This window comes from Mobula birostris, chromosome 5 (assembly GCF_030028105.1).
Source record: "Mobula birostris isolate sMobBir1 chromosome 5, sMobBir1.hap1, whole genome shotgun sequence".
NCBI lineage: Eukaryota > Metazoa > Chordata > Chondrichthyes > Myliobatiformes > Myliobatidae > Mobula > Mobula birostris.
In genome coordinates this window covers 8,915,058-8,928,814 of record NC_092374.1, presented here as the reverse complement: position 1 = coordinate 8,928,814, position 13,757 = coordinate 8,915,058, and the positions used below count along the sequence as shown (strand labels likewise).

At 45.5% G+C, this 13,757-nt stretch overlaps 1 protein-coding gene across 2 annotated transcripts in view; it reads right to left on the bottom strand.

Annotated features, from left to right (window-relative positions):
• The window catches only part of LOC140197527 (uncharacterized), a 90,380-nt gene that overhangs the window by 35,798 nt on the left and 40,825 nt on the right, over positions 1-13,757 (bottom strand). The window contains exon 1 of one of the 2 annotated variants that reach the window (XM_072257572.1): positions 9,152-9,487. The exons of the other annotated variant lie outside the window; for it this stretch is intronic. Within the exon in view, the coding sequence (XP_072113673.1) occupies positions 9,152-9,209 (58 nt within the window). The 5' untranslated portion in view covers positions 9,210-9,487. Of the gene's footprint in view, positions 1-9,151; positions 9,488-13,757 lie in introns of those variants that run through there. 2 annotated transcript variants of the gene reach the window in all.

Here is a 13,757-nt window from a genome sequence, read left to right as displayed (position 1 = left end):
AAACATGGTTACAGGAGGGGTGTGATTGGCAACTAAATATTCCTGGATTTAAGTGCTTCAGGTGTGATAGAATCGGAGGGACAAGAGGAGGAGGTGTTGCATTGCTTGTCAGAGAAAATATTACGGCGGTGCTCTGGCAGGATACATTAGAGGGCTCATCTAGAGAGGCTACTTGGGTGGAACTGAGGAATGAGAAAGGTGCAGTAACACTTATAGGGGTATATTATAGACCCCAAATGGGGACCGAGAATTGAAGGAGGAAATTTGTAAGGAGATAGCAGATATCTGTAGTAAGCATAAGGTCGTGATTGTGGGAGATGTTAATTTTTCACACATAGACAGGGAAGCCCATACTGTAAAAGGGCTGGATGGTTTGGAGTTTGTAAAATGTGTGCAGGATAGTTTTTTGCTGCAATACATTGAGGTACCAAATAGAGAAGGGGAAGTGTTGGTTTTCCTGTTAGGGAATGAGATAGGTCAGGTCACGGAGGTATGTGTTGGGGAGCACTTCGGGTCCAGTGATCACAATGCTATCAGTTTCAGTATAATTATGGAGAAGGATAGATCTGGACCCAGGGTTGAGATTTTTGATTGGAGAAAGGCTAACTTTGAGATACAAAAGGATTCAGAAGGAGTGGATTGGGACAATTTGTTTTATGGGAAGAATGTAACAGAGAAATGGAGGTCATTTAAAGGTGAAATTTTGAGGGTACAGAATCATTATGTTCCTGTTCGGTTGAAAGGAAAGATTAAAAGTTTGAGAGAGCCATGATTTTCAAGGGATATTGGAAACTTCGTTCGGAAAAAGAGAGATATCTACAATAAATACAGGCAGCATGGAGTAAATGAGGTGCTCGAGGAATATAAAGAATGTAAAATGAATCTTAAGAAAGGAATCAGAAAAGCTAAAAGAAGATATGAGGTTGCTTTGGCAAGTAAGGTGAAAATAAATCCCAAGGGTTTCTACAGTTATATTAATAGCAAAGGGACAGCGAGGGATAAAATTGGTCCCGTAGAGAATCAGAGTGGATGGCTATGTGTGAAGTCAAAAGAGAAAGGGAAGATTCTGAACAATTTCTTTTCTTCGGTATTCACTAAGGAGAAGGATATTGAATTGTGTAAGATAAAGGAAACAGGTAGAGAAGTTATGGAAACTATGATGATTAAAGAACAGGAAGTACTGGAGCTTTTAAGGAATATAAAAGTGGATAAGTCTCTGGGTCCTGACAGGATATTCCCTAGGACCTTGAGGGAAGTTAGTGTGGAAATAGCAGGGGCTCTGACAGAAATATTTCGAATGTCATTAGAAACGGGGATGGTGCCGGAGGATTGGCATATTGCTCGTGTTGTTCCATTGTTTTAAAAGGGTTCTAAGAGTAAACCGAGCAATTATCGGCCTGTGAGTTTGATGTCAGTGGTGGGTAAATTGATGGAAGGTATTCTTAGAGATGGTATATATCATTATCTGGATAGACAGGGTCTGATTGGGAACAGTCAACATGGATTTGTGCATGGAAGGTCATGTTTGACAAATCTTATTGAATTTTTTGAAGAGGTTACTAGGAAAGTTGATGAGGGTAAAGCGGTGGATGTTGTCTATATGGACTTCAGTAAGGCCTTTGACAAGGTTCCACACGGAAGGTTAGTTAGGAAGGTTCAATCGTTAGGTATTAATATTGAAGTAGTAAAATGGATTCAGCAGTGGCTGGATGGGAGACGCCAGAGAGTAGTGGTGGAAACTGTTTGTCAGATTGGAGGCCGGTGACTAGTGGTGTGCCTCAGGGATCTGTACTGGGTCCAATGTTGTTTGTCATATACATTAATGATCTGGATGATGGGGTGGTAAATTGGAGTAGTAAGTATGCAGATGATACTAAGATAGGTGGAGTTGTGGATAATGAAGTAGGTTTTCAAAGCTTGCAGAGAGATTTAGGCCAGTTAGAAGAGTGGGCTGAAAGATGGCAGATGGAGTTTAATGCTGATAAATGTGAGGTGCTACATTTTAGTAGGACTAATCAAAATAGGACATACATAGTAAATGGTAGGGCATTGAAGAATGCAGTAGAACAGCGGGATCTAGGAATAATGGTGCATAGTTCCCTGAAGGTGGAATCTCATACGGATAGGGTGGTGAAGAAAGTTTTTGGTATGCTGGCCTTTATAAATCAGAGCATTGAGTATAGGAGTTGGGATTTAATGTTGAAATTGTACAAGGCATTGGTAAGGCCAAACTTGGAGTATTGTGTACAGTTTTGGTCAGCAAATTATAGGAAAGATGTCAACCAAATCAAGAGAGTACAGAGAAGATTTACTAGAATGCTACCTGGGTTTCATCACCTAAGTTACAGAGAAAAAACAAGTTGGGTCTCTATTCTTTGGAAAGTAGAATGTTGAGTGGGGACCTGATAGAGGTATTTAAAATTATGAGGGGGATAGATAAAGTTGACGTGGATAGGCTTTTTCCATTGAGAGTGGGGGAGATTCAAACAAGAGGACATGAGTTGAGAGTTAAAGGGCAAAAGTTTAGGGGTAAGATGAGGAGGCAGGTTTGATGTTGTCATTTAAAGTTAAATTGGATAGCTATATGGACAGGATAGGAATGAAGGGTTATGGGCTGAGTGCAGGTCGGTGGGACTAGGTGAGAGTAAGAGTTCAGCACGGACTAGAAGGGCTGAGATGGCCTGTTTCCGTGCTGTAATTGTTATATGGTTATATATGGTTATTTAAATGTAGGCAGTATTCGGAATAAAGTGGACGAACTCGTGGTGCAATTACAGATTGGTCAGTATGACATTATGGGCATCACTGAGTCATGGCTGAAAGAAGGACAGGCAGGAGGGCATAGGCTCTGTTGGTAAGAGATGGAATTACATCTTTAGAAAGAGGTTACATAGGGTCAGAGAATGTCGAATCTTGTTGGTGCAAGGGTGAAAAAAGATTATGGGAATCATATATAGGCCTCCAAATAGTAGCCAAAATGTGGGGTTGAGATTGCAAACGGAGCTGGAAAGGGTAATAAGGGTAATGTGACAATTATAATGGGGGACTTCAATATGCAAGGGGATTGGGAAAATCAGGTTGGTGTCAGACCGCGAGAGGGGAAATCTGTCTACGAAATGGCTTTTTTACTTCAGTTTGTGCTTGAGCCTACTCAGGGAAGGCTATCTGAGACTGGGTGTTGTGTGATAATCCGGATTTTACTAGGGAGTTTAAGGTAAAGAAATACTTGGGAGGCAATGATCATAATATGATTGAATTCATACTGCAGTTTGAGAGGGGAAAGGTAAGGCAGACGGAGTAAAGGGAATGACAGAGGCACGGAGAGGAGCTTGCCCAGGTGGAATGGAGGGGAATACTGGCAGGGATGACAGCAGGGATAAGAAGTTTTCTGGTAATAGTTCGCAAAATGCAGGATAGGTATGTCCCACAGAGGAAGAAGTTCTCAAATGGCAGGGCTAGGCAACAGTGGCTGACAAGGGAAGTTAAGGACTGCATAAAAGCCAAGGATAGGGCATATAATCTAGCAAAAGTGAGTGGGAAGATGGATGATTGGAAAGTTTTTAAAATTCAACAAAAGGCAACTAAAAAATGCCGTAAGGGAAAAGATGAAATATGAGGGGAAACTAGCCAATAATATAAGGCAGGATACCAAAAGCTTTTTCAGTTATATAGAGAGTAAAAGGGAGGTGAGAGGTGATATTGGACTGGAAAATGATGCTGCTGAGGTAGTAATGGGGATAAAGAAATGGCAGATGAACTTAAATTGTACTTTGCATCAGTCTTCACTGTGGAAGACACTAGCAGTGTACCAGAGGTCTGTGAGTGTCAGGGAGCAGGAGTGAGTGCCATTGCTATTACAAAGGAGAAAGTGCCAGGCAAACTGAAAGGTCTTAAGGTGGATAAGTCACCTGGACCAGATGGACTACATCCCAGAATCCACAGAGAGGTTGCTGAAGAGATAACAGATGCGTTGGTCATGATCTTTCGACAATCACTTGATTCTGGCATGGTTCCAGAGGACTGGAAAATTGCAAATCTCTCTCCGCTCTTTAAGAAGGGAGGAAGGCAAAAGAAAGGAAATTATAGGCCAGTTAGCCTAACCTCAGTGGTTGGGAACGTGTTAGAGTCCATTATTAAGGATGAGGTTTCAAGGTACTTCGAGACTAATAATAAAATAAGTCAAAGTCAGCAAGGTTCCTGTAAAGGGAAATCTTGCCTGACAAATCTTTTAGAGTTCTTTGAGGAAGTAACAAGCAGGGTGGACAAAGGAGAGGCAGTAGATGTCATTTACTTGGACTTTCAGAAGGCATTTGATAAGGTGCCACACATGAGACTACTTAACGAGATGAAATCCCATGGCATTACGGGAAAGATACTGACATGGACAGAGGAATGGCTGACAGGCAGAAACAGCCAGTGGGAATAAAAAGGGCCTTTTCTGCTTGGCTGCCAGTGACTAGTGATGTTGCTCAGGGGACAGTTTTGGGACTGCTACTTGCCACATTGTTTGTCAGTGATTTAGATGACGAAATTGATGGCTTTGTTGCAAAGTTTGCAGATGATACAGAAGTAGGCGGAGGGGGTAGGAAGTGCTGAGGAAATCATGCATTTGCAGAAGGACCTGGACAAATTGGAAGAATGGGCAAAAAAGTGGTAGATGGAGTACAGTATTGGGAACAAATGTGTAGACTATTATCTAAATGGGGAGAAAATTCAGAGGTGCAAAAGGACTTAGGAGTCCTCATGCAAGACTCCCAGCAGGTTGAGCCTGTGGTAAAGAAGGCAAATGCAATGTGGCATTTATTTCAGGGGTAACAGAATATAAAAGCAAGGAGATATTGCTGAGGCTTTATATGACACCGGTCAGGCCACACTTTGTCAACAGATTTGGGGCCCATATCTCAAAAAGGATGTGCTGTCATTGGAGAGAGTCCAGAGGAGGCTCACGAAAATGATCCTGGGAATGAAGGGGCTAACATATGTGGAGCGTTTGACAGCTTTGGGCCTGTTCTCACTGGAACTTAGAAGAATGCGGAAGGATCTCATTGAAACCTAATGAATGTTGGAAGTGCTAGATAAGGTTGATATGGAGAGGACATCTCCTCTGGTGGGGGAGTCTAAGATTAGAGCAGACAACCTCAGAATACAGGGATGTACATTTAGAATGGTGATGAGGAGTAAGTTCTTTAGATAGGGAGTGGTGAAACTGTGGAATTTGTTGCCACATGCGCTGTGGAGGCCAAGTCATTGGGTATATTTAAGGCAGGTGTTGATACATTCTTAATTAGAACTAGAGGGTACAGGCTCGAAATTGTTGGGCAATCCTTTAGAACCGAGGTAAGGAGGAATTTTCTAGCCAGAGAGCAGTGAATCTGGGGAATGCTCTGTCACGACTGCTGTAGAGGCGAAGACTGTAGGTACATTCAAGGCAAAAATTGATAGTCTCCTGATTTGTCGGGGAATCAAGGGTTATGGCAAGAAGTCATATGTAAGGGATCAGCCATGATGGAATGACGGAGCAGACTAGATGGGCTGAATGGCCTGATTTGGCTCCTATGTCTTATGGTCTAAAAGATGAGCAGTCAGAGTAAGGGGGGGGTGGGGGTGGGAAGAGAGAAAGACATAGGGTGATAGGTGAAACAGGTGAAGTCAAGAGCTGGGAAGTAAATTGGTGAAAGAGATATGGGGCTGGAAAAGGGGGAATCTGATAGGAGAGGACAGAAGGCCATGGAAGAAAGAAAAGGGGGGAGGAGCACCAGAGGGAGGTGATGGGCAGGTAATGAGATAAGGTGAGAGAGGGAAATGGGAATGCAGAATGGTGATGGTGGGGGGTGGGGAAGGCTTTACAGAAAGTTCAAGAAATCGATGTTTGGGCCATCAGATTGGCGGCCACCCAGACAGACTATAATGTGTTGTTTCTCTAACGTGTGTGGCCTCATCACGACCATAAAGGGGACCATGGACTGACGTGTCAGAATGGGAATGGGAAATGGAATTAAAATGACTGGCCACTTGGAAATCCTGCTTTTTCTGGCGGGTGGAGCATAGGTGCCCGGTGAAGCGGTCTCCCACTCTGTATCAGGTCGCACTGAAATACAGGAGACCACGCCAGGAGCAGCATATACAGTAGATGGCCCCAACACACCACAACTGTCCAGGTAGACCCATTGTTTTTGCTTGTTCCTTCCCCCCTGAGCTCATATCTGCATACCCCAACTCAGTCCCCTCCTACCTACATCCATGGCACTTCACATGCTCTTGATCTTTTCAATGATTTCAAGTTCCCTGGCCCCCATCATCTTATTTTTACTATGGATGTCCAGTCCTCATACATCCCCATTCCCCACCAGGAAGGCCTCAAAGCTTCTCCATTTCTTTCTGGACACCAGACCCAACCAGTTCTGCTTCACCTCTCTCCTCCATTTGTCGGAACTTGTCCTGACTCTTAATAATTTCTCCTTCAGCTACTCCCACCTCCTTCGAACAAGAAGTGTAACCATGGGCACTCGCATGGGTCCCAGCTATGCCTGCACCCATGCCAAGCTTGTCAACTTTATTAACTTTGCCTCCAACTTCCACCCTGCCTTCAAATTTACCCGGTCCATTTCCGACACCTCCCTTCCCTTTCTTGATCTCTCTGTCTCTATCTCTGGAGACAGCTTATCTACTGATGTCTATTATAAATCCACTGACTCCCACAGCTACCTGGACTATACCTCTTCCCAACCTGTTACTTGTAAAAATGCCATCCCTGTCTCTAATTCCTCCATATCTGCCATATCTGCTCTCAGGATGAGGCTTTTCATTCCAGAACTAAGGGGATGTCCACCTTCTTCAAAGAAAGGAGCTTCTCTTTCTCCACCATCAATGCTGCCCTCAACTGTATCTCTTCCATTTTGTGCACATCTGCCCTCATCCCATCCTCCCACCATGCCACAAGCGATAGGGTTCCTCTTGTCCTCACCTACCACCCCATCTGTCACCGTGTCCAGCACATAATTCTCTATAATGTCCATCATCTCCAGCAAGATCCCTCCACCAAGCACATCTTTCTCTCCCCCTACTTTCTGCTGGATTTGCTTCCAGTGCAACTCCCTCCCCATTGATCTCCCTCCTGGCACTTTTCCCTGCAAGCAGAACAGGTGCTACACCTGCCCTTACACCTCCTCCCTCACCACCATTCAGGGCCCCAAACAGTCCTTCCAGGTGAGGTAACATTTCACCTGTGAGTCTGTTGGTACCATCTACTGTATCCGGTGCTGCTGGTGTGGCCCGGGAGACCCGACGCAGATTGGGAGACTGCTTTGCCGAGAGCCTGTGTTCCGTCTGCCAGAAAAAGTGGATCTCCTAGTGGCTACCCATTTTAATTCCAATTCCCATTCCCATTCCGACATAGACAGTCAGCTGTTGTGATGAGGCCATACCCAGGTTAGAGGAGCAATATCTTATATTCTGTCTGGGTAGCCTCCAACCTGATGGCATAAGTAAACATCAATTTCTCAAACTTCCCCCCTACACCATTCCCAGTTCCCTCTCTCACCTATTTCCTTACCTGCCTATCACCTCCCTTTGGTGCTCCTCCCCCTTTTTACTTCCATGGCCTTCTGTCCTATCCTAGCACACTCGACCTTCTCCAGCCCTGTACCTCTTTCACCAATTTACTTCCCAGCTCTTTACTTCACCCCTCCCCCACCTCCTGGTTTCACCCGTCACGTTGTGGTTCTTTCTCCCCTCCCCCCACTTTCTTAATCTGACCCCTCATCTTTTCTTCCTGGCCCGAAACGTTGACTGTACCCTTTTTCCGGAGATGCTGCCTGGCCTGCTGAGTTCCTCCAGCATTTTGTGTGCCTTGATTGAACATGGAACAGTGTTGTGTCCACCTTTTAACCCATTCCCAGATTGTTCTAAACCTTTCCTCCCACATAGCCCTCCATTTTTTCTATCATCCATGTGCCTATCTAAGAGTCTCTTAAATGTCCCTAACTCATCTGCCTCTACCTCGATCCATGGCACCCACACTCTGTGTAAAAAAAAATACCTCTGACATCCACCCCCCACCATACCTTCCTCCAATCACCTTAAAATTACATCCCCTTTTACAAGCCTGGATTGGTTGCTGTGATAATAATGGAAACAGGCTGCTTGGTGGATTTTAAGAAGTTTTTAGACAGACCAATGAATAAGAAGGGGATGGAGGGATATGGGGAGGCCATTTAGTAAATAACCAGAGATTCTGCAGATGCTGGAAATCCTGAGCAACACACACACAACACTGGAGGAACTCAGCAGGTCAGGCAGTATCAATGGAGAAGAATAATCAGTTGACTTTTGGACCTAAACCTTTCATCATGGCTCCTAATATAAATTGGCAGCGGGATCAGCACAACATAGTGAGATGAATGGCCTGTCAGTGTGGTGCTGCTTTCTGCCCTGAGTTTTAGCAGAGACACAGAGTGGTTTAGAATTCTACAACTCTGAACTCACGGTTCTAATTTGAACCAATTTTTGATCCCACCCCTGTTGCCCCGAGGATATGTATTTTATCACAGTCTCTCGCCTCAAAGGCAAGAAAATCACGGTCACCACATGACACACACCGTGGGCATGAAAGGGTAACCTTTATGCCAGTTCTGTGTGGTGTGTGGCCTTCACGGGTCCTTTAAGTTCTATGTGGAAAGATACGACGGGAATTAAAACGGAGTTGGGGAGCGGGGAGAGAGAGGGGGAGGGAGAGAGGTTTGGAGGGAGGGAGGGAGGGAGGGAGAGAGGTTTGGAGGGAGGGAGGGAGGGAGGGAGAGGGAGAGAGGGAGGGAGGGAGGGAGAGGGAGAGAGGGAGGGAGGGAGGGAGAGGGAGAGAGGGAGGGAGAGGGAGAGAGGGAGGGAGGGAGAGGGAGAGAGGGAGGGAGGGAGGGAGAGGGAGAGAGGGAGGGAGGGAGGGAGAGGGAGAGAGGGAGGGAGGGAGGGAGAGGGAGAGAGGGAGGGAGGGAGGGAGAGGGAGAGAGGGAGGGAGGGAGGGAGGGAGGGAGAGGGAGAGAGGGAGGGAGAGGGAGAGAGGGAGAGATAGATAGATAGATCTTACTTCCCGGTATCCATGTTTTATCTAGTTACCGACCATGAGCCTGAGAGAGAGAGAGCGGGGAAAGGAACCTACCTGAGATGACCACCGCGGTCAGGAGTATTAGGAAGAGCAGGAGGGGAGGGAAGGTCATCCTCACACCGTGGACTCGGGCGCGCTGTCTCGGAGACTCGGCGACTATGCAGGGCGGCAAACTGCGTCGCTCTCTTCCCCTCTCTGATGTCGCAAAAACCGAAAGTGAAGCTGCTGTCAGCTTCCTGTGTCTTGTGTGAAGTCCCCCGTTTAACTCCCGGTGAAGGGTGAAAGACTGGTCAAGTGCCCCACCTCCACGCGGGACTGATCCGACCGGCTCCGTCGCTGATATCGGCACTGCCCGAGAGCGAGACTCTTCCGGCCTCTCCAACTCTCCCCGCTTCCCTCAAAATAAAAAGCAACTGTGGCCGGCTGAACGCGCGGCAACTCCGGAGACTTTCCTGTCTCCAGGGCGTTCAGGAATTCTGAAGTGCAAAACCAAAGGGTAACCTAACCTTATCTAACTCCTCCAAAGATAGAATGTGCGATACAGTCTTCCTCTTCGGAAATTCCAAGGGTAATTTTTCTTAAACTGTTTAAAACAGGAAGCAGGTCAGGTAACGTGTGCAACATTACCTCATTAATTTCAAGCCATTCTGTCTGCCACGAGGAACGAGGGGAGAAACCTTCAGGGGAAAAAACATTGCATTCAGAAGAAAGTGGATCTCAGAGGATGAGGCTTTCTATACAATCGCAGAGGTCACTGGGTCTGAAGGTGAAGGGAAAATCCAGCGGGATGATTGATAGTAGGGAACCCAGAGTAGATGGTCAGGAACCTTTAGGAATCTCCAATCCAGTAATCCCTTCAACAGAATTCAGCACGGATATAGACCCTTCGGCCCAACGACCACCTTCTGGTCCCAATTTATAAACACAAGGGATTGGGCAGATGCTGGAACTCCAGAGTGAGGAGCTCAAAATGCTGGAGGAGCTCAACAAGATGGGCAGCATCTATGGAGAGGGAATAAACAGTCGATGTTTTGGGCCGGGGAAAAGTCCTTAGTACGTTGTAAGCGTTCTCTGGTCCCAATTTCCTGCGTTGGTCCCATATCCAGGCGCATCCCCGTTCCATGTACCTATCCAAATGCTTCTTAAATGATACTATTTTACCCCCTCAACCTCTTCCTCTTAAAGCTGAAACTCAAAAAGTTGCCCCTCGGGCCCCTTTCAAATGTTACCCCTCTGACAGTGAACCCCGCCATCTAGTCTTGGAATATTTTACGCTGGGGGAAAAAAAAACTATTACTGTCCATCTTAACTAACCGGAAACAATAGGTGTACAAAGTTCATAGTAAATTTATTGTTGGAGTGCATTATTACACCCCTGAGATTCATTTTTTTGTGGAGTGGGAGGTGTTTCTCACTCGGCAGATGTTGCCTGAACTGCCAGCTGTTTGCAGCATTTACAGAGGCGAGATAAAACCCAACACAATCTCTTTGACTCCCCACCATTAGGCAGGAGGTACCGTAGCATTAGGGCAGGGCCTGTTAGTATGGGAAACAGCTCCTTCCCCCCAAGGCCGTGAGACTACTGAACCGCCTGCCACCACCCACGTCTCATCACGTATGAAGCGCCAGTAAGGTCATACTGTGTACATTTGAACTTGTATCTTATATGCACCTTGAGATTTGTTGTTATTTATAGTAATGTTACTTTATGTGTTTTGTGTGCGAGTTATACGTTGTGTCCATAGGTTCGGAGGAACGTTGTTTCGTTTGGCGGCGTTCATTTGTACAGTTGAAAGAACTTGAAGACAAGATTGCTCTCGACAGCGCATGTGAAAGCTTTCAATGGCAGCAGTGACTGCAGCGTACAAGCCCCTGTCTCATAACTCGAGGGAACCAGGTCGGGAACTGTTTGCGCGTCCAGCGGTTAATTTATTTGTTGATGACACTCCCCGTTAGAAGGAACTCCTAATCTTGATGTACCAGTTTTCTGATTATTTTTGTTTGGCGTCCTGAGTTTAGCAAACACTGCATGGGGCACGCGACAGGGCGCGCCTGAATGGGGAAACCCCATTGAGGGGAACCCCACTCATCAGCGACCCCAGCCTGGCTTCTGAAAGGCAAGTGGCGTGAAATCCCCGCCACTGCCCTCTCCCAGCTCCCCGGAGCCCTGGCGGTATTTTGTTTTGTGTCAAAACCAATCTCAGCAATAACATTTTCCTCCCACGTACGTTCAGCCCGCCGTCTAACATTCAAATTTGGGTAAGTCCAGACAATTCGTAGGCGGGAATAGGTTTCTGCAGACTTCAAATCACTTCAGAATCAATCAAATTTCTCTCACAATATAGAAAACCAACAGGAAACTGTCAGGTCGGCAGAAAAGGTCATTGGCTGCAGTTTACCGTCACTGCAGGACTTGTGTATGCCCAGGATAAAGAAACAGGCAGGAAAAATCATTGCAAACAAACTGCTTTTTCCAAAAGCTCCCTATTGGAAAATACTGTAGGGCTATTAAAACAAAAACTTAATGTCATTTTAAAAGCTTCTCCCTCAGACAGTTAATCTGGTCGACCATTCAACTTCTATCCTGTGAACACCTTAAACCACCTTTTATAGTGTTGTCTACATTGTAAACACAGTACCTACTGGTATTTATGAAAACAAATATTCCATACCTGTAGTTTAATGTCTAACTTCATTTTATATAATTTTTTTTTTTATAATTATTGAAAGTTGTCTTTGGTTGCATGTTGGGCCCTGATCAACACAGCCCGTCGGGACCATACCCAGCCGTCGCTGACAGAGAGGAGCAATGCCCGCGGGAGCTATGCAGCAGCAAGTGGGAGACACGCTGCAGTGAGCACAGAAGCCTAGGCCCCGGAGGAGCTGCTATAGCTGCGAACCTTGGTGGTAGTAGCAAATGTTCTAACCGGAACACTGAAGACAGAAACAATTGTATCTGTTTGATGAGATTTGGTATAAGACCGTAAGAATTAGGCCATTTTGGCTCATTGTTTCTTCTCCGCAATTTTATCAAGGCTGATCCAATTTTCCTCTCAACCCCAGTCTCCTGCCTTCTCCCAATATGTCTTCATGCCCAGAACAATTAAGAATCTATCAACCTCTGCCTTAAATATACATAGATACGTGGCCTTCACTACAACCTGTGACAAAGAATTCCACAGATTCACCACTCTCTAGTTAAAGAAATGCCTTCTCATCTCCATAAAATGTCCCTCCATTCTGGGGCTGTGTCCCCTGGTCTTAGACTCTCCCAACATAAGAAACATTCTCTCTACATCCACTCTATCAAAGCCTTACATCATTAGATAGGCTTCAATGAGGTCACTCCTCATTCTTCTGAAGGCTTCAATGAGGTCACTCCTCATTCTTCTGAATTCTAGTGAACACAGGCTCAGAGCTGTCAGACGCTCTTCATATGACAAGCCATTCATTCCTGGAATCATCTTCATGAACCTCCTTTGAACCCTCTCCAGTTTCAGCACATCCTTTCTCAGATAAGGGGCCCAAACCTGCTCATAATACTCCGTGAGGTCTCATCAGGGCTTTATAAAGTTTCAACATTGCATCCTTGCTTTTATATTCTAGTCCTCTTGAAATGAATGCTAGCATTACATTTGCCTTCCTCACCACAGACTCAACCTGCAAATTAACCTTCAGGGAATCCTGCACAAGGACTCCCAAGTCCCTTTGCACCTCACTTTTTTTTTTGTATTTTCTCTCCACTTAGAAAATAGTCAACCCTTTCATTTCTTCTACCAAAGTGCAGACCATACACTTACCAACACTGTATTCCATCTGCCATTTCTTTGCCCATTTTCTTAATCTAAGTCCTTCTGTGGTTTCTACTTCCTCATGACTACCTGCCCCTCTACCGACCTCCATATCATCGCAAGCTTTGCAATAAAGCCATCAATTTCACCATGCAAATCACTGACATAAAACGTAGAAAGAATCAGTCCCAACACAGACTCCTGTAGAACACCACTAGTCACCGGCAGCGAGTCAGAAAAGGTTCCCTTCATTCCCATTCTTTACCTCCTGCCAATCAATCACTGCTTTATCTACTCTAGAAACTTTCCTGCAATACCATGGACTTGTAGCTTATTAAGCAGCCTCATGTCCAGCACCTTGTCAAAGGCCTTCTGAATATCCAAGTACACAACATGAAGCGATTCTCCTTTGTCTATCCTGCCTGTTATTTCATCAAAGAATTCCAATAGATTTGTTAGGCAAGATTTTCCCTGAGGAAACCATGCTGACTACGGCCTATTTTATCATGTGCCTCCAAGTACCCCGAGACCTCATCATCAATAATCGATTCCAACATCTTCCCAACCACTGAGTTAAGACCAACTGGTCTATAGTTTCCTTTCTTCTGCCTTTCTCTCTTCTTGAAGAGTGGAGTGCCATTCGCAATTTTCCAGTCTTCCGGGACCATTCCAGAATCTAGGGATTCTTGAACGATCATTACTAATGCCTCCATGATCTCTTCAGCCACCTCTTTCAGAACTCTGGGGTGTACACCATCTGGTGCAGGTAACTTATCTACCTTCAGACTCTTCAGTTTCCCAAGAACGTTGTATCTAGTTTTGGTAATTTCACACACTTCATATCCCTTGGCACCTGGAACTTCCACCAG